This window comes from Silurus meridionalis, chromosome 22 (genome assembly GCF_014805685.1).
Source record: "Silurus meridionalis isolate SWU-2019-XX chromosome 22, ASM1480568v1, whole genome shotgun sequence".
Lineage (NCBI taxonomy): Eukaryota > Metazoa > Chordata > Actinopteri > Siluriformes > Siluridae > Silurus > Silurus meridionalis.
This window is the reverse complement of record NC_060905.1, coordinates 11344608-11363600: the sequence shown is the minus strand read 5'-3', so window position 1 is coordinate 11363600 and position 18993 is coordinate 11344608. Positions and strand designations below refer to the sequence as shown.

General features: G+C 36.9%; 1 protein-coding gene across 2 annotated transcripts; it reads left to right on the top strand.

Annotated features, from left to right (window-relative positions):
• Positions 1–7: 7 nt before the first annotated feature.
• On the top strand, positions 8–18551 carry fbxl2 (F-box and leucine-rich repeat protein 2). 2 transcript variants are annotated; one of them, XM_046834373.1, is made up of 14 exons: positions 8–221; positions 2276–2337; positions 2428–2482; positions 2595–2669; positions 2999–3093; positions 3466–3630; positions 10960–11086; positions 12136–12210; positions 13536–13663; positions 13778–13838; positions 13999–14043; positions 15613–15669; positions 15786–15998; positions 16880–18551. In XM_046834373.1, exons 1-14 carry the CDS (start codon positions 192–194, stop codon positions 16985–16987), a joined length of 1296 nt encoding a protein of 431 aa, XP_046690329.1. In that variant the 5' UTR covers positions 8–191; the 3' UTR covers positions 16988–18551. The 2 variants fall into 2 exon arrangements, with proteins under 2 accessions (XP_046690329.1, XP_046690328.1); XM_046834372.1 differs by having other exon boundaries at positions 13533–13663.
• The last annotated feature ends 442 nt before the right edge of the window (positions 18552–18993 follow it).

Sequence of the window (18993 nt, the reverse complement as noted above, 5' to 3'; positions counted from 1 at the left end):
ATGTTTGGCGGCGGACGGCGCGGACGGCGCTCAGTCGCGGACTGCTCCGGTTTTCTACACACGCACACACGGCTCTCCGTCCTGTAAGACACATTTCGGAAAAGAGCAAATACAAATAATCATAATTAAAAAAATTAAAAGGAAAAAAAAAAAAATCGGCGCTCCGTATTATTGCTGACATCGCGGCGGAGATGAACAGCATCACCAAGGGCAGATTCGAGGTAAACGCAGATTAGAGATGATTGTCAGGCCACTTTCTGGCTGTTTTAGTGTGCGTGAGGAAACACAGAATGGGCGGCACCGTGTGCGTGTGCGCCTGATCGACCGTGTGCGTGCATGTGAGGGCGTGTGTTTGTGGGCACCATTTGCGCGCGTGTACGTGCGGGCGTGGGAGCCTGCGTGGTTTCAGACCCGACTGGAGCTCATGATGGTGTCATGCTGACCACACGGTTGTTTCCGGTCGGTAATCCGATCGCTTCACGGCACCGAGCTGAGCTCTCGGGCCTGAATCCGTTTAGCTGGGCTGTCTCGCGCTCACGGCGCAGAGCTGAGAGTCTGCGCGTGCACAAAAGACTACGGCGCACTGCTGTGTCAAAGATTGGGTCGAAACAGTACCCCGCTTCTGAGTGTGTGTAGCATGAGGAGGTATGGAGCACTATTTGGGTGGGTTAGAGCTTAACCACATACGACTACATCTGCGAGATATAATGCACTATTGATGGTGCGTAAATTGTTATTTGAAGCCTCACTGTAAAGAAATGTGGTCATAAGTCTTCTCTTTGGTCCATAACTAGTGTCGCATACAGTCGATTGCAAAGATCTCGGTCCCCTATCTTTTCTGGATCTCTGGGGCCTCACATACATTATGACTGTCACTTACTGCGTTTTGGTTTGAGTTCAAGATGCAGTAACATTTCTGTGCAAACCGATTTATCGCTGCATCATTCATTTTCTTTAGCCTTTTAATTTGTATTTACACTGCAGTGTACAGTGTTATTTTTTACTTACAGTGCCATAGTCTCTACTTCTATTCATAGTACTCTATTCCTTTAAAATAATCTGTAATAATTTATATGCAATGATTGTATGGATAACCAGGGCTTAGGTTCCTTGTATGCACTAATATACTTGATTAATGAAACCTAAATATGAATTCCAGGGTGTAAATGATTAGGTGGGGTATATCCTGCAAGATAACAATCCTAAACCTCAGGAAAAAATAAACCAACAGAAAAATCATAACAATGCAGTGCTTCCATGTATCAGTACTGTACTGTGGAAAATATCAGATCTCTATTGTCAGTAGATAGTTGACATCCATGCTGTGGATTCTTTTTTTGAAGTTAGGAATATGTAATGAATCCTGTGATGAGTGCAGGGTTTATGTTGTGCCGGTCAACTTTGTATTAGTGTCTATGTAAAATCTGATCCAATACTTTTTCAAATGATTCCAGATATCAATATCCAGCACCAGATTGGTGTCTCCCCAGGGGAAATGTTCTGAAATAAATCAAAAGAAGTCAGAATTTTGCCTTGATGTTGTCTGTCTTTATATCTTTCTTTTTTTTTTAAGTCAGCTACAAAAATCCTTGCATCTCTGGAGCTCTCTGGTTATAAAGCAACATAACTAGGTTTTAGGATAAAATCGAATTATAAGATATTAAAAAACAGGACATGGATAACTGCTACAATAAAGAGATTTTTTTTCCCTCTACCATGTTAGTCTCTAGAACTAATTGGAAAAAGGCAAACCATGAGTTGTCGAATGATATGACGGAGATCAGTTGAAAAAATACATTAAATTTGCACAAACGGTTGGACACAGTTATAAAGGCAATTAGTGGCCGTCCAAGTTGGTTGAAAATATTTATAATATTTAATATTTCATTTAGACTATTATCTTTTTTTATTGTTATTATAATATGCACTACCATTTGTGATAACCTGAGATATTGAATAAACTGTAGGATCAGTGGGAACCTACACTTGAATGTATTTATCATGTGTTAGTTTTCCACTGCACTGTAGTCTTGTACACACAGTATATCAGATTAGTGGTGCGATTATTTTAAATATCTTGATGTTGATACCTTGTTTTTCTGGGACTGCACATGTATAGTAACTAAATATAGTCAAACTGCAGCCCATGTCCAGGTGTGTACTCGTGTAAAAGATCTTTGCTGAGTTTGGCTAAGGGCTGGTCTGGCAAACGTTTGTGTTTTGATATTTGCATTCATGATTAATGGTTGGTCGCTCTCCTTATATCTTCCCTCAGGTGTTCTCAAGCAGCGATGAAGCCCCGATCAACAAAAAGCTTCCCAAAGAGCTTCTGCTCAGGTAAGTTTACCCGGTCCACAGCCTGACCTGTACTAGACATTGTATTTGCTATTGATTAACGCATATTATCATTGTTACTTTTTACCACAGGATTTTCTCCTACCTAGATGTGGTTACGCTGTGTAGGTGTGCCCAAGTATCCAAGGTATGTCCCACATTAAGGTGTGTCTCCTTAGTTTAAAATAGCATGTCCTTGAGATATTAAGAGAACCTGTTTTTTTGTTTGTTTGTTTGTTTGTTTTTCTGAAAATGTATAGGCATGGAATGTTCTAGCACTGGATGGAAGCAACTGGCAGAAGATAGATCTCTTCAACTTCCAAACTGATGTAGAGGTGAAAGCCATTATTTGAAGTGTAGCTGGAGTGTATGTGTTTGCAAGGCATGGTGTGAATATTTGTGTGTATGCATGGGAAAGTGTGTGTGTGTGTGTGTGTGTGTGTGTGTGTGTGTGTGTGTGTGTGTGTGTGTGTGTGTGTGTGTGTGTGTGTGTGTGTGTAGGGGGGCCATTGATTTATTGCGGTGCTGTGTGTGTTTGTTTGGGTATAGGATTTGTACTGGGTCAGGCGGCTTTGTTGCTGAATCCATAGATCATCCTGCCTTCAATGATCTCTCACTCATTTCTTCTGGGTTTTTTCTTCTTTGTTTCTGTCTCTCTTTTTAGGGTCGTGTGGTGGAGAACATTTCAAAGAGATGTGGTGGCTTTCTGAGACAGCTGAGTTTGAGAGGTTGTCTCAGTGTGGGCGATGCCTCTATGAAGTGAGTTCCACTTACAATCACAATTTGCATTACTTAGCACCTAAACCATTCATCTGTGAATTGTGAACATCGTGTCCAGATTTCTTTGTTGTAATTGCATTTCTGTAATTGCTGACTGTTTAGAATATATTGAAAGAATCTCTATATTAGGTTTGCAGGTCTGCCAGCCTTTGTGTTTATTGCTTAGGAGCTCTGTATTTTATGCTCTGCGAGGAAACTACTATGGAAATATCAGGCGAAAAGTATTGTATCTTAGGCATTTTGAACTTTTTATTTACTAGTTTAAAATCTTCTTTCATTGTAGCTAACATTTTTAGCAATCAATAGAATTTAAATGATTGTTTTTCAAATCTCGTGGTTTTTTTTTCGTAGGACCTTTGCACAGAATTGTCGTAACATAGAACATCTGAATCTGAATGGCTGCACTAAGATCACAGATTCAACCTGCGTCAGCCTCAGCAAGTTCTGCTCCAAACTCCGCCACTTTGACCTCACGTCCTGTGTGTCGATTACCAACCATGCACTCAAGTCATTAAGGTCAGTGACAAAAAAGTTCAACATTTCTACCAGGGGAACAGAAGAATGGGATGAGAGGACATTTTAGATAATAACCTGTTTTATGGATGCAATTAAATGTTAAATTATAACTTATTTGGCCTCTGCTTTTTATTTAGCTATTGTCCATAAGGAGTACTTGTTTCATTATCTGAAGAGAGCTTGTTGTATTTGTGTACGATAGAGTGTTTTTGTGATTGCTATAGCAAAAATGGAATATCAATAACCTGAGAAATCCCATTGTTGGTTCTCCTTATAATACAAAAAAAAATCTTATAGTTTGTATTTTCGAATATTTTATTGTAAGTTTCTTGAGAATATCTGCCATAAAACATATTTTATTAATATAATATTAAATTAAAATGTTCCTGTTAGAGTTCTGATATTTAGTTCACTATTTCAGAAGCCTACTAAAAGCGCTGACAGATAACTAAAGTTAGTCACCCTGTGTAAAATTGTAATGCAATAAAATCTTGCATCCTACCAATGTAAAACTCTGTTTACAGTAGAGGTTTATGGGGAATTAATTCTATCTGATGGCATTGTTATCCAAAATCTTCCATTCACATTCCCAACACATTTCAAAAGCGGTGTCTGAAACCTTTTCAGGCATAACATGGTTTAAAACCTACAAAACCCAGAAGTCTACAGGTAAATCATGTCTTCCTCCTTCCCAAGTGGTGTTCTGTAATCTTTATGGATGGTGGAAACATTCACCTGTGCACACAGTGCAAAAGATCAATTGGAAATAAAAGGCTAAAATATTTTGGGTTTTTTTGCAGGATTTTAGAATACGTTCACAATTCACTTTCTCATTAATCACAAGTTTGCAAATTATGCCAATTACACAATTACTGGATTGATAATTCTGCAGTGCAAAAACAATGACATTCCTTTAAAGTAAAAATATATTTGTCCGCCATTCCGGATTACAAGATTACAATAAACTAGAGTTTATTCAGCAAAATTACCTTTACGTAATATAAAACATGTCTACAAAATACTATAAAAATGAACTATTAACTATATTGAAGATGAATGCTCGTCATCCATTAATGGTGAATATGTTTGAGTCAACTTAATATCTGATTCTGTGTTTCTTTGCTTTGGGATAAATGCAAAACCAACATTTGTTAAATTAATCACCAAAACATCTTGCTACAAACTCTTTCTATCAAAAAACTTCCACGGGACATTATGTATAATCTGAGCCAACGTTTTAATCTCATGGTACACTGCACTGCCACTTTATTTAATTAACTCTTAACTCCACGACTCCTTCATTAAGACTTTTTAACCTAGAGGAATTAAGAGGATTTGGTTATTTAAATGTATTTTGAGAATAATTTTGTTAGTCTTTCATGGCTTTTTTGAAAATAAATAAGAGTAACTCCATTCCCCATGTTTCTAACCTTTGCAAAGTTATTACAGGAATCTTACAAGCAGGGTTTAGCCTTAGGTGAGGCTCAGGTGAATTTTTAAACAAAACTGATTGCTAAAGCACAATTATTAACCCTTGCTATGCCTGACTGTGTTTATATGTGGGACAGTTTTTTAACTTGTAGACAACACTAGGACTGCTTATATACATAAAGCATACAGTGCTGAACTGACTAATGCTAATTTGCTACATTTCATCATATACAGTGTTGCAATAGATATATTTTTACATTTACAGTTTTTGCAATGTGCCTTAAATAAATCCTGGAAGCGTATTGTGCTCTTTGATATAGAAATGAAACTTGATATTAAATTGAAATACAGTAATATCTCGCTTTACCGCGGTTCGAATCTCAACTTAGCCCCTGGTTTATCGCTGAATTGCATTTGCCACATAACTAATTTGTTTTGCTGATTTTCCCAGTCTCTCACAGCGAGCACGATAGACCAGAAAACTTATAGGGAATTGTTTTTATTGAGTTTTATGTTGAAATAATAAAATTTATGAATACAAATATAATTATTAATTATAAAATGAAGAAAATTTTTTATACAGTAATACATTAAATAGCATTTTTTTAATTAAAGTGAGTTAATTGTGAGTAGGGAACGGTTTAGGATCGTATAATTTGGAAAGGTCAGCACTTATGACTTTTGCCACTTGTCTGTAAATCAGCATTAAAATTAAATGTAACTGATAAACCAAATTGGAGGAAATAAAAGAAAACAGTCACCAACTGTGAACCGGGGTAAAAAATACTGTAATAGAGACAGTAAATGTATTAAACTGTCTGTGGTTCAGCAATACGAAGCAAAAATATGTTCAAAATGAAGCAAATGACTTGTGTTCCTCTGTTGCGTATTTATGCAAGGTATAAATCTGAAGGCAGCTCATCAGAGCAGAAACTACAGATCCAAAGGGAGTCAGAAAGGGAAGTTTGGTATGAATAGTGAAGTGATGACACAGCAGAAAATTCAATTAAGAAATAGAATGTTGAAAGTCAAACAAAAGAAAAGAGAAGTATACATTAATTTCCCCCATTTGAAGTTCAGAACAGAATGGGTCGCATCTTTGTTTAGATTAGAGGTGTGTATGGAACAGATATTTCGGGTGTTTGATGTGTAGCATGGAAGAGAATGGAAGGCCATGTTTATTTACTGTTTGCTTGTGCAGGATTTACTATGTTTATTCTTAATTTTTTTTAATTCTCTTTTTTAAATTGATCTGTTCATAGCCACTGTGACTATATTTATATTTTATATGAATGGAATCTATAATAAAGATCTATGCACACCTCTTTTTTAGCGTGCATGGCAAAAGTCAAAAGTGCTAATGTGGCACGTTGCTGTGAAATAAAACATGATCGCTTTAAATCACATCAGATCATGGGGATGAAATCATGTCTTAATTAGAGCCAAAAAATAATTGTTAATGGTTAAGCATAGAAAAGTTGCAATTTGTTAGTTTTTAGCTTTTGAAGCAAGGAATTATGTAATGGGATTTTTCATAGAAACTATATCCTTAGATATAAATTAAATGCATATTTTTCAATAGTGGATTTTTTTATTTATGTGCTTATTTATTGTAATGAATTTACATATTTTTTTTTAGATTTATAGAACAGAGAAAATACCTTCTTTGAACTTTGTGGGATTTATTTTGCATGTGCTTAACATTTGGTATCCTGCTAGTTCTTTTTTTTTTTTTTAATCCAGCCCCTGTTTCTTCATTCGGATTTGCATACATTCCTGATACAAGTGTGAATATGAGGTCAGACTTGAGGACCTATCTGCATGTCTAAGATGATTAAGACATAGGCTGTAACAGATTTTCTGCCTTACAGTGTGGGAAAGCAAAGCATTTAGATTCAGATTACATCCTATCTGAAACCCATCTTTATTACAGACATGAAAAATCCTTACACTATTTTTATATATTAAAGAAAATCATTATAAATCATGTCTTTCTAATATTTGTTTAAAAGTCTAAAAGACAGAATAATTCCACTTAAAACATCAAAGGTCTGACTACAAACATAGTTGATGGTCTGGAAAATTTGAGATGGAAAACCACTCACCTGTTCCCGAGTGAATGTTTACTCAGTAGGCTACACAGAGGAACATGATCCTAATTTTGATCACAGACTTATTTAATGGTTTAGGCATTGGAAAAAACGAGGTAAAGGATTGAAGTTGTGTGAGTAAGTTTTTGTGAATGTTTTACAAAAGACCAACAGTAATAATAGGTAAATACAACATCTAATCTACAGGAAAAGGCAGGCAAGGCCATCACTGTAACAGGAATGTCTTAAGCTGAAAATGAATAGAAATTGTGACTCAGAAATATGCACTAATTAAGAGACTTTGCAGAGGACTGAGGCACGCTAGTGCATGTTTATATCCAAGGCCCGCTTTCTACAGGTTTTCAGCATTAGGGATTTGTGCAGATATTCCAATACTTGGATAACCGTTCAAGGCATCAGTATTCAAATTTTGGAGTCAACATTCATGTACAGTGGAACCCGGTTATCTCGCCCTCGGTTAACTCGACAACCCTATTAAGTTGACGTTTTTGAAGTGGAACCGCCAAATTCTCGGTTATGTCGCCGAACCCTAATATCTCGAGCACAAGGGGGGAAAAATTTGCCATTTAACGTCGATTATCTCGGTGCAGCCGCAGAAGAACTCACGGAAGTGCCGGAAAAATCAAGGCTTACAGCTGCTACAGGTGTTGTATTGTATACTGGTGAATCTCTGCTGTTAGTTAGTGCACATATGCCTTTTGTTGTTAAATGTTATGCGATGAACGGGAGGCGAAAGTAGAAGCACGGCGCTGACCAGCACACGGGAGAACGTGGGATGAGCAGCAAAAGCATAGAATGAACACCGGCAGGATCGGGGTGGGGGGGAATCCGCGATGCGCTTTGGGAAGAAAAGAGCAGCCATTGAGAGAGTGCCAGTGGGAAGGCACGTACCGGGATACGCATGCGCGATAACAACGACCGCCGTGAACCAACATATACCAACAATAACGGACAGTGAGAGTGTGGAAGTTTAAATAGGAGCTGGTGATGATGATAAACGAGCACCATATGTGCGCGATTGAACCCGGGAGCTTCAGAGAAAGCGGCCGAGAAAGCACCTGACACGCCGAAGGGGGCCGAAGGGGGCGTGGCAGGTGGATTCCTGACTGTTAACAAACATTTACTGTATGTACATTTTTATAACATGCCTTCATCAAACAAATCGCGGCAACGCTGTTGTGTAAAAAAAAACCTTCAAAAACACGTGCATGCACATTCTCATTTATTAACGCACATCATGTACATAAAGAAATTTCAAGCACGTTAATATATTGCCGCCATTTTGATTTTCGTTTATCTCAATCATCGGTTATCTCGATGCTTTTTGGCAACCCCCTAGGACATCGACATAACCGGGTTCCACTGTATTTTATATGCGCTGTTGTTTTTTTTTTAATTACATGAAATATTGCAAAAAGAGGCATGTCTGGCAATATTAATCAAGTACTTTGAGAGAAAGAATCTTCAATTGCAATTGGAAACTGCTACTTGATTTTGCCATGTTAAAGACAATAATATTTAATTATTTAATATACTTTTCTTAGGCTGATAATGTATTAGATGCTAAAAGTCTATCATGTGTTGGTTTGTAAGACCAGAGCCTGCTCTATGGGTAAATAGTAAGAAGTCAATAAAAATAATAAAAACAGTAGGACATATTTGTCTCTTTGACATCAAACGCTGTATCATACTGCAGGAGCCTGCAGGTACAGCAAAGTAACGCAGCCTACATTTTGAGATATATGAGCTGATGTATCCTTCTCAGTGTTTATTTGTGTGCTAGCTACATTTCAGCACATATGTGTTTAGGTTCAAAGTTGCTCCCATTTAAATCCTGGTCTATTTTAATGTTCGTACACCTATATAAAGAGAATTCAACCTATGTCTACATTTAAAAACAATCCATGTCAATGTTTTTCTGTCAGAAATGGTCTGACAGAAATCTTTACAGAAATCCAGATGTAGATTTAGTGTCCTAATGAGCAAGACAGAGGAAATTATGTTATACATTTAAGAGGTACCAGACTCTGTCTTATTTTGGATGACACCAGAGGATGAGAATTGGGCATATACTATTTGGGAAGATCAAATCTTAAAAACTTTTTATCCTTTTGGGACTATACACAACAGCAGAAAGTGAGTCACAAATGCAGAAACTCCAAGCAGAAGTAGAACATCAGGATGAATCAGGCAGGTCCTGAGGGTGAATCGAGCAACATCAGTAAAGGTATGTTATGTCAGGCAGCAGTACACATACAAAGGACAGATTGTTGAGTAGGATCTTACTCGACAGTGGTTTAAAATAGTTTATGTTGTGATCAGAGTGCAAGCAGTGGCACTGGCAGGTCTGGCTCTGACACTATAACTAAATAGCAGAGCCAGAATGTAACTCAGACATAACTGCAGATAAAGGGCAAATAAAGGGATAAAGTGGGGAGTTACTTCATTGTCAGCAATCCTGGGAGCCTGCATAAGAGTAAGAGAAGGTAACATCAAAATCTCTGTTTACCATAATACTCTGTGAAGAGTATATGAAGACTACAAATGTGCAATTTTACTTATGTGAAACAGGGCATCACTAATGCTGATAGTTAAACCTTTTCAATTACTAATACTGTGAATCCTGCATATACTGCAGTCCAGACTTGTCACATCTACTACTGAAACACAAGACTGATGTGTCCATTACTAAACCATTAACAAATAGACTGCCAAGTTAGGAAGGTAATATGTGCTATTTAAGAAAATTATATGGACTCAGCAATAGATAAACCACACTGCACTGTTTAAACTATATATGACATTTTGCTTTATATTTTGCTTTTAATATAAAGCAGCCATTGCATTAATTGTTATAAATAGAGATGGTAAAACATTACAGTTTTATTTTTTTTATTCACCTGTTTTTGTCACATTTTCAAAAATTGCCCAATATTACAGGTTTATCGTTTTTACAGCACAGGATTAAAAGGGTTTTTTTGGCTGTTTTTTCTTCCCTTTGAGCATGTGAACCACTTTAGCTCTGCTTTAAAATAGCACTTTATAACAATGCCTGATCAGACTCAAGTTTGGGATTTTACTGTAGTTTTAAATTCAGCATGGCAAGAAAAACCTGAATTAGCAATTATAAAATGAGCTGTCTTCTCCTTCTTCTTCTTCTTTCGGCTTCTCCCATTAGGGGTTCGCCACAGCGGATCATCCGTCTCCATACCCCTCTGTCCTCTACATCTGCCTCTCTCAAACCAACTACCTGCATGTCTTCTCTTACCACATCCATAAACCTCCTCCTTGGCATTTCTCTTTTCCTCCTTCCTGGTGGCTCCATCCTCAGCATTCGAAATAAACTGTAATTGTTTGAAATGTGTTTTCTATGCATTTAATCTTATGCTTCTGTGTTAAGCAGATTACATGAACATGTAAAAATACTTTTTTCAGGTTTTATCAGATCTATATTGCTGAAAGACATGAGAAACTTTCACAACTAGTGAAAATGGGTGATACTCACTGACTTTAAAATAATTTCTTTGGTGAATTTGTGTGCAATTGTTTATTGCTTTATGTCTCTCTATCGTTTTCCTTAAGATGTTAAGAATATATTAAAGTTCCAATAAGAATTACATAATTGTTGTGTTCTTTAGAGAAATCTTAGTAAGCTATTGGGGGGAGAGAGGGGTGTAACTAAGCATTAGTGTGGCATTGATGTAGTACAGTACCACATAGATTCTCTGAAAACATACTAAAAATCTGTATTATTTTTTGGCCCAAATCATTGATTTGTGCATTTCAGTGAGGGCTGTCGCATGTTAGAGAATCTAAACCTATCCTGGTGTGATCAGATCACACGTGATGGCATCGAGGCACTCAGCCGTGGCTGTACCAGTCTCAAAGCACTGTTCCTCAGAGGCTGCACACAGGTACACAAACGCACACACACACAAACATAGCACACTGTGTAATCCTCATTGCATGTGCATTTGCAGTCATATGAACCTCAAACAGTCACCATGGGCTGTGTAATAACACCTTCATAACATCTTCCACCTATGCACATATACTGAGGTTTACTTATGCACCTGTGATCCAGTGTTTTTTTTTAAATTCCCCATAAAACTTCTCACCATGTTCATGACGGGTTGGTGCCGGTTGTTTTTGACTCTGGTAGTTACATATGTAAAAATCATTCTATTGCACATTATTGAAATGCAAAGATCAACGCTGCCCTGGAAGGTGCTCAGAGGTCAGCCTCACAGCACTGGCAGTGACTAGGATCATTTTTAATAATAGGAAAAAGGTGCAAGATGATGCCCAGCTTGCAGCAGCTCCTTCATCTAGAGGTAGGCCCATTAGGATAAGATTCCTTTGTTTTGGTTAGTAACATACATTATGGTTTAGGCATCCGGTTTGTCTATGGGAGAATGTCATATCAACCACCCACTGTTGTGCTTAGGCAAGACAACACTCCTTTTCTTACTTGTTCTAGCAATTAAACAGCTGACCTGAAGATTGAATGGCTCTCTGGTACAGATAACACTGAAATAACACAGACTCGGAAAAGCAATAAGGATTCTGCCGGATCATTGTTGCTGAAAGCTGCAGCATCAATAGACTGATCAACTTTGATATGATCTAATTCTGGTGTGCTTCCCCCATATATAAAGAAAACTGATCACCAGAAAATACTAGTCTTCAAGCCAACTTCACACAAAGCTTTACACTAAAGATCTTTGTGACTCCAATACACAAGGGAGGTCCCCTGCATGGAAGAAGGCAGGTAGAGACCTCTAGCTCCTTTTAAAAAGACAGCAATATGCCTATAAGACAAAATTATTATATATTATGCACTTCCTCGCCATAAAAAAAAGGTTGTGCTTGCTTCCACACAAACAGCTTGTAGTGTCTTGTAACAGAAAATGGTTAAAGTATGAGTTGTGTGTGAGCAGATGTTTTTTTTTTCTTTTTTCAGTTGGATGATGCTGCACTGAAACACCTCCAGAAGCACTGTCCTGAGCTCATGATAATCAACATGCAATCCTGCACAGTAAGGCTGATGTTAACTAACCTTTTGGTGGTGGTTGGGAGGCCCACAGGGTATCAGATTTACTGAAAATAAATTAACTGATTTATATTCAGGTACACTAAATCTCTGCTGATTAAAAGATAAACATACAATATATAAATGTACATTTATACACCAAGAAGAATATCAGAGTACAGCAGGTCCATTCTGCTTTCATTTTGAGTTATAATAAAAACCATGGAAGGTAATAAATAACTTGTTCTTTGCTTTTTTTATTGTGCAATATTCCATATTATCAAGTTCAAGTTATTTCTATAGCGCTTTTCCCAACGGATATTGTCTCAAAGCAGCTTTACAAAACGTAAGAATAAAATTGAATGTATGTGTATTTATCGCTGGTAAGCAGCCTGCGGCGACCGTGGCAAGGAAAAACTTCCTTAGAAACCTTGAGAGGAACCAGACTCAAAAGTGGAACCCATCCTCATTTGGGTGATATCAAGAGTGTTATAATAAAAACAATACAAAACACCAGGGAATGAGAACTACCATGAGTACCAGAGTGTGTGATTATGGGTAATGTCCTTTTTAATGTCCTTTCTACAGTCTTGTACTGTCAGTTGACATTGTGGAACCAGGAAAAAAAAATATTGTAAGATTATAGATTCAACACCAACTCCTTCACACCAGAGCCTTTAAAAATGCCAAACTCTACATAAAGTGGGGTCCAAATGGCACTGGTACGTCTCTAGATGTTTGCGGGGTCGGCATCTACTTCTTTGAAGGTCCATAATCTTCGTTAGGTGGGACACAACTGGACCTGGTGCAATCTCGGGATTCCTCAGGATGAGTAGAGAAAAAAAAGCAGCGAAGAGGATTATCCTGTAGAAATGTTCTGTGTGTGGAGGTTTTATAGTGTTTAAGTTTTTTTTCTTATTACAATATGACTGTCAAAGTACATTTCACACCCATAATATTCCAAAGCCTTTTTAAGTTTTCTATGTTCGGGTTAAATGTTGTACACATTGCTTCTTTTTTTTTTTTTTATACACAATGTCCTGGTTTGGTTTTTAAATTAAAGTATAATCTCCATAGTAATAGAAATCTGTGCCCTGTGAGCCTTATCACAAATAATAGTGTTACAGTTGTACTGAGTACAGTATTCATACACATTTCACCAGCATGAGGAAAGCGGATTAAATTCTTAGCTGTGCTTAGAATGTAGGTTTTAAATCAGTTGTGTATAAAGTAATGACAACAACATTCATTGCAGTGCACTATTTTAATTATTAGTCATGGGCTAATACAAAGTAGATCTTTAATATTTGGCTGTCCTTATGTTTCAGCAGATAACAGACGAGGGTTTAGTGAGTTTGTGCCGCGGCTGTCACAAGCTGCAGATGGTGTGTGTGTCTGGCTGCAGCAACATTACAGATGCCTCCCTCACTGCACTCGGCCTCAACTGCCAGCGGCTAAAGTAAGGCTTTACACACGCTCATGCATTTTCGCCCACCATTCTTTTATATATTTTTATGTGGGTTTTTTTTTTTTTTTTTTTTTTGTTTGCTTTCTTTTTTTTGTGATTGGTTAGGATCCTGGAGGCTGCTCGCTGCTCTCATGTGACTGATGCTGGTTTTACTGTTCTGGCGAGAGTGAGTTGATTTAAGCCCATGCACACAAACACATATTAAGTCATTGATGTTTGCTGCATAAACACCATGGCACAATGAAATATTTATTTTTGTTTTAATGTGGGTTCTACTGAATATACAATTCTACATAATATCTTTTTTGCTGCTTTTCTTTTTCCAGAATTGTCATGATTTGGAGAAAATGGATTTAGAGGAATGTATTTTGGTGAGTTATATTAAGCAGTAACAGAGCACAGAAATGTTACTGTGTTCTTGTTTGGTTCCTCATGTATGACCATGTCAGATGTTGCAGTTGACTTTTGGTGTATTTGTGTTTTTATTAATTGTATTAATAATTATACATTGTGTACTTTGTATGAATATATTGAAATATAGTATTACATTTATTATTATCCACAATTTTTTATTATATTAAAGGCATCAAATCTATCCAATCCACGTTTCACTGCTAACCATCAACACCTGTATTTTAGATGGTTACAACATGGGATTACAGTGTGGGTCTTTGTGTAAATATTGATACTGTAATTTTAATGTGCTAATGACTAAGTTCAGATGAGGGAAGGTTGAACCTGCCACCTCTGGCCATACATGATTATTTAATCTAATTGAAAGTAGGGAGGCAATCAATATAATAAAGACATCACATCATTACACCACCTCCACTAGCCTGGACTATTGACGCAAGGCAGGCTTGGACCATGGATTCATGCTGTTGGTGCCAAATTCTAACCCTGCCATCTGTGAGCCTCAGCGGAAATCGAGATTCATTAGAGTAGGCTTTGTTTTTCCCATCTTCATCAGGACAGTTTTTGTGAGTCTGTGCTCCTTGCAGCTTTAGCTTTCTGGTCTTGGAACCTGACATGATTTTATGGTGCTGTAGCTCATCCACCTCAAGGTATGACGTGCATTCTGAGATTCTCTTCTGCTCAGAAAATTTGTCACTAAGAAATGTACAATTTTAGAATTGATCAAGTGTGTACTCAGCATGAAGAGCATTTAGTGAAAGTTATTGTCTCTCACTCCTTCCTATGTGTTCTGCCTCTGACATTATTGGCTGTGAACGTTTATTTCTGGGCTCTATAATTTGTAGAGCCAAAACAGTGTAATTTCTTTGTGTCATTCTATAAAATCTTGTGACTGAAACAATGCAATTCCTGCAGATTTTTTACGTGTATCTGATAAACATTATCTTCAAATGGTATGTAATTATGTATGTATCTATGTACAGTAGTGTGAAAGTGTTTGCTCACCTCCTGAATTCCTTTTTTTTTGTGCATGTTTGTCACACTTTAATGTTTTTCAGAACATCAAACTAATTTAAATATTAGTAAAAGATAACACAAGTGAACACAACATGCAGTTTTTAAATGAAGGTTTTTATTATTGAGGGAAAACAAAATCCAAAACTACATGGCCCTATGTGAAAAAGTGTTTGCCCACGTGTTAAAACTGCGATTACTTCCACTCAGGTGTGATAAACCACAGTTTTAACAGGGGGGCAAACACTTTTTCGCAGGGCCATGTAGTTTTGGATTTTGTTTTCGCTCAATAATAAAAACCCTCATTTAAAAACTGCATGTTGTGTTCACTTGTGTTATCTTTTACTAATATTTAAATTAGTTTGATGTTCTGAAACATTAAAGTGTGACAAACATGCACAAAAAAAAGGAAATCAGGAAAGGGGCAAACACTTTTTCACACCACTATATGTATATGTATAGTAAAAAAAAATATATATATATATATTTTGTATTTTTCTTTGACACTGCAGGTCACTGACAACACACTTGTTCAGCTTTCAATCCACTGCCCTCGGCTCCAGGCCCTGGTGAGTGCCTTCTGTGTTGAATAGGTGTTCATGCATGATATAAGTAAAATGAAAAACTGTTTGTACGATTAATAATGAACGTTTCCTTTGTGTGTTAATGATCCTGCATGTCGCAGAGCCTCTCACATTGCGAGCTGATAACAGACGATGGGATTAGACACCTGAGCAGCAGTGTATGTGGTCAGGAGCGGCTGCAAGTGGTTGAGCTGGATAACTGCCCCTTGATCACAGACATCACTCTGGAGCACCTGAAGAGTTGCCAAAGGCTTGAACGCATTGAGCTTTATGATTGCCAGCAAGTCACTCGGGCAGGAATCAAACGTATTCGAGTGAGTCATCAACTGCTGCAACACCCACGCTTTAACTCTTCAGCACATAAAACTGAAATGAGCTGGTATATTTCTGGTGGAACTTTTGTTTAATGTAATTAATTGTTTTACAATTTGTATTATTTAAATGTGTTCATCCATTCAGACTATCAATAATGTTATCTTACAAGTCTTAAAAGAACCCTAAAATGCAATTTGCAAATTATATGAATATAGAATATTGAATATAATAGTTTATAAGACAACATTAGTGAATTTTTATATCTGAGGTCGGACAGATTTTCCTGTCAGTAAGCTGTTACTATAGAAATAGATATAAAAGATTGAGTTTTTATATCTATTTCTATAGTGACAGCTTATTCACAGGAAAATGATCACTGATATGGTTTTCTGTACATGGAAATTGTTTATTTATTGATGCTTTATGCTGACACTCAATGACTCTTCTAGCGTGTCAGCACTTTTTAATAGTCAGGTTCCTGAAATGAAAAAGAATTCAGAACTTTAAAAAAAAAAAAAAAGAAAGGAAAAATACTATTGCATTATCATGCCAACAGCGTAAAATCATGGGTCACTCATAAGTAACATTTCAATACAAATATGTACATATATATATATATATATATATATATATGTACGTTAAATGTACGTTATACATGATGGGAAGGTTAAGTGAAAATCCCATCCTGTTGGCAAATTACTACTGACTATCTCGTACACAAAAGTATGTGGACACGTGTCAATCACAACAAATTGTGCATGCTGAATATCCCATTTCCAAAATTGACCCACATAGGGTTATAATGTTCAGTAGTAGACATACTTTTCACCATATAGCGTATGCCGTGTTGTTGTTTTTAACACAGTTTTTTCTTCTGTAGGCTCATCTTCCTGAGATTAAGGTCCATGCTTACTTTGCACCAGTCACACCTCCTCCCTCCGTGCATGGAGGGGGCCAACGTCTCTGCCGCTGCTGCGTAATACTCTGACAGTGGATGGGGGTCTCGGAAGCATGCATTGGAGATTCAGTCTGTCAGTCAAACTCTAAACAACCCCTTGCTCCTGCTGGCTACTCCTGCTAAACTCTACACACAGTGCGGCTGGGAAAGGCACAGTTGGACCAAAGAGGGTTTTCTGGCAGCAGGATGGAACTACACAAGTTATTGAAAAAATTCTATTTCAAAATACAAAGAATAATTACTATGTAAAATGTGACATTTCAAATGGAATCCACGAGAAGAAAGTGGGAAAAGCCACCTTGTAAAATATTTCACATTTGGATTTGTAGAAAACACATTTGTGGAAGTACGTAATGACATCGAACTACTGACTACAGAATCATGTCTGTGTGGGAGGGTCTGTGAGGGCTAAATGAGAACCAGGCAATGTTTACTTCTTGATCCACTGTTACCAATCTAAATGCATTACTTCCTCATGAAGGGAACCTTTATATCAACATGAATGATAAGCTGAACATGACAATTCAGTATTTGCAGTGGGACTTGTTAGAGACTTTTACAGTAACTGTTTCAGAGAATGTTAAAATATATACACAAAACATAACACTACAACCAAGCAACATGTGTTCAACATGGCGTAAAGTGGTTTCTGTCAATGCTCAGCATTCATACAGAAATTGATTAAAAAAATAATTAAAAAAAACATTTTTATGAATCTTGCTATATCCAGTAAGACTGAGTTGGGAAGGTAAGGAAGAGGTGGAGTATATTTGCGGATAAATGAGGCTCATTCAGATTTTTAGGCTCTAGCAATGGAATGAAGGGATATTTGGAGTGACTTAATATTTTTAAAAGAGGTCTATTTACTGAAGAGGTTTAAAGGACAAAGAAAGAATTTTAATTTCCAAGTGCAATATTTCAGAGGCCAAGATCTTCTGTTCAACTAACAAATTTTGTCTCAATTGCTGCGAGTTGGTTACAGTATTATTTAACAGGATCCAGAATGTAAATTTTCTTTTAAAGAACACGTTTCGTTGTAATTTTTCAATTTGATTTCCCAAATGCACATGTATACCTTGCATAATGTACACTACTCTAGTTTCGAGCACTAAAAACCTGAATGCACCTTGGGCCTCATGTTACTAATGCAGATGACTGTTGAAATAATTGCCTAATCAATGATGATGGCTTTTGGGTGTGAGTGCCTTTTGATTTTTGCAATGCTGGAATGGGCCTGGGGAAATCCAGCCTCAGAGATAAAAGACTCAGGGCTGTAATGTGATTCGTCAGATCTTTTCCTTTCCTGCTTCTTTGATTGTCAGCAGTGAAGAAAACAGGAACTACATATACATGTGATGGACCGCACACCGCAAGCAAACACTGCATCCATGTTTGGTGGGTTATTGTATTTGCTGCTGAAGGATGAAGTGTGAAGTGTAATTGTGTGGAAATGTAAAGGAAAACCCTTTCCCTCATCTCATTCAAATTTCTGATAACCGTTTGGGGGGGGAAAAAAAAAAGCTACCTGACTGTCTTTGTGTTCTGGTGTAACTGTGACATTTCTTTAAATAAAAGATATGAGCAGTGTGTCACATTTATTGTTGTTCATAATCACCTGTTTGACTTGTTTTTGTTTTCATTTATTTAGCACTTTATTGCTGCTACAAAGTGATACTTTTTGAAGGGACTTAACATTATTGGAACAGTAAGGGCAAATTGTTTTGAAATTGCTAAATGTACAGATGGTGACGTTCAACACATCTAGATGTAGATATCAAGAAATGGAAATCTGAAATTCTGATCTTATATTTAATAATTTCAAACCCAAATGTCAGTGTATAGAAAAATCAAAGTATTGGTCTTGCCTTTCCAATATTTTTGGGGGGAACATTTTTTCATTTTATTATTACAGAATATTCTTATTATAGAACGAGCTAAATTCAGACACAATTTAATAAAAAGTAAAACAATTGTATGGTTTTGTTGAGTCATGTTGATTTGTCATAAGTTATGGCATTTAGGGTGATGGCAAGTAA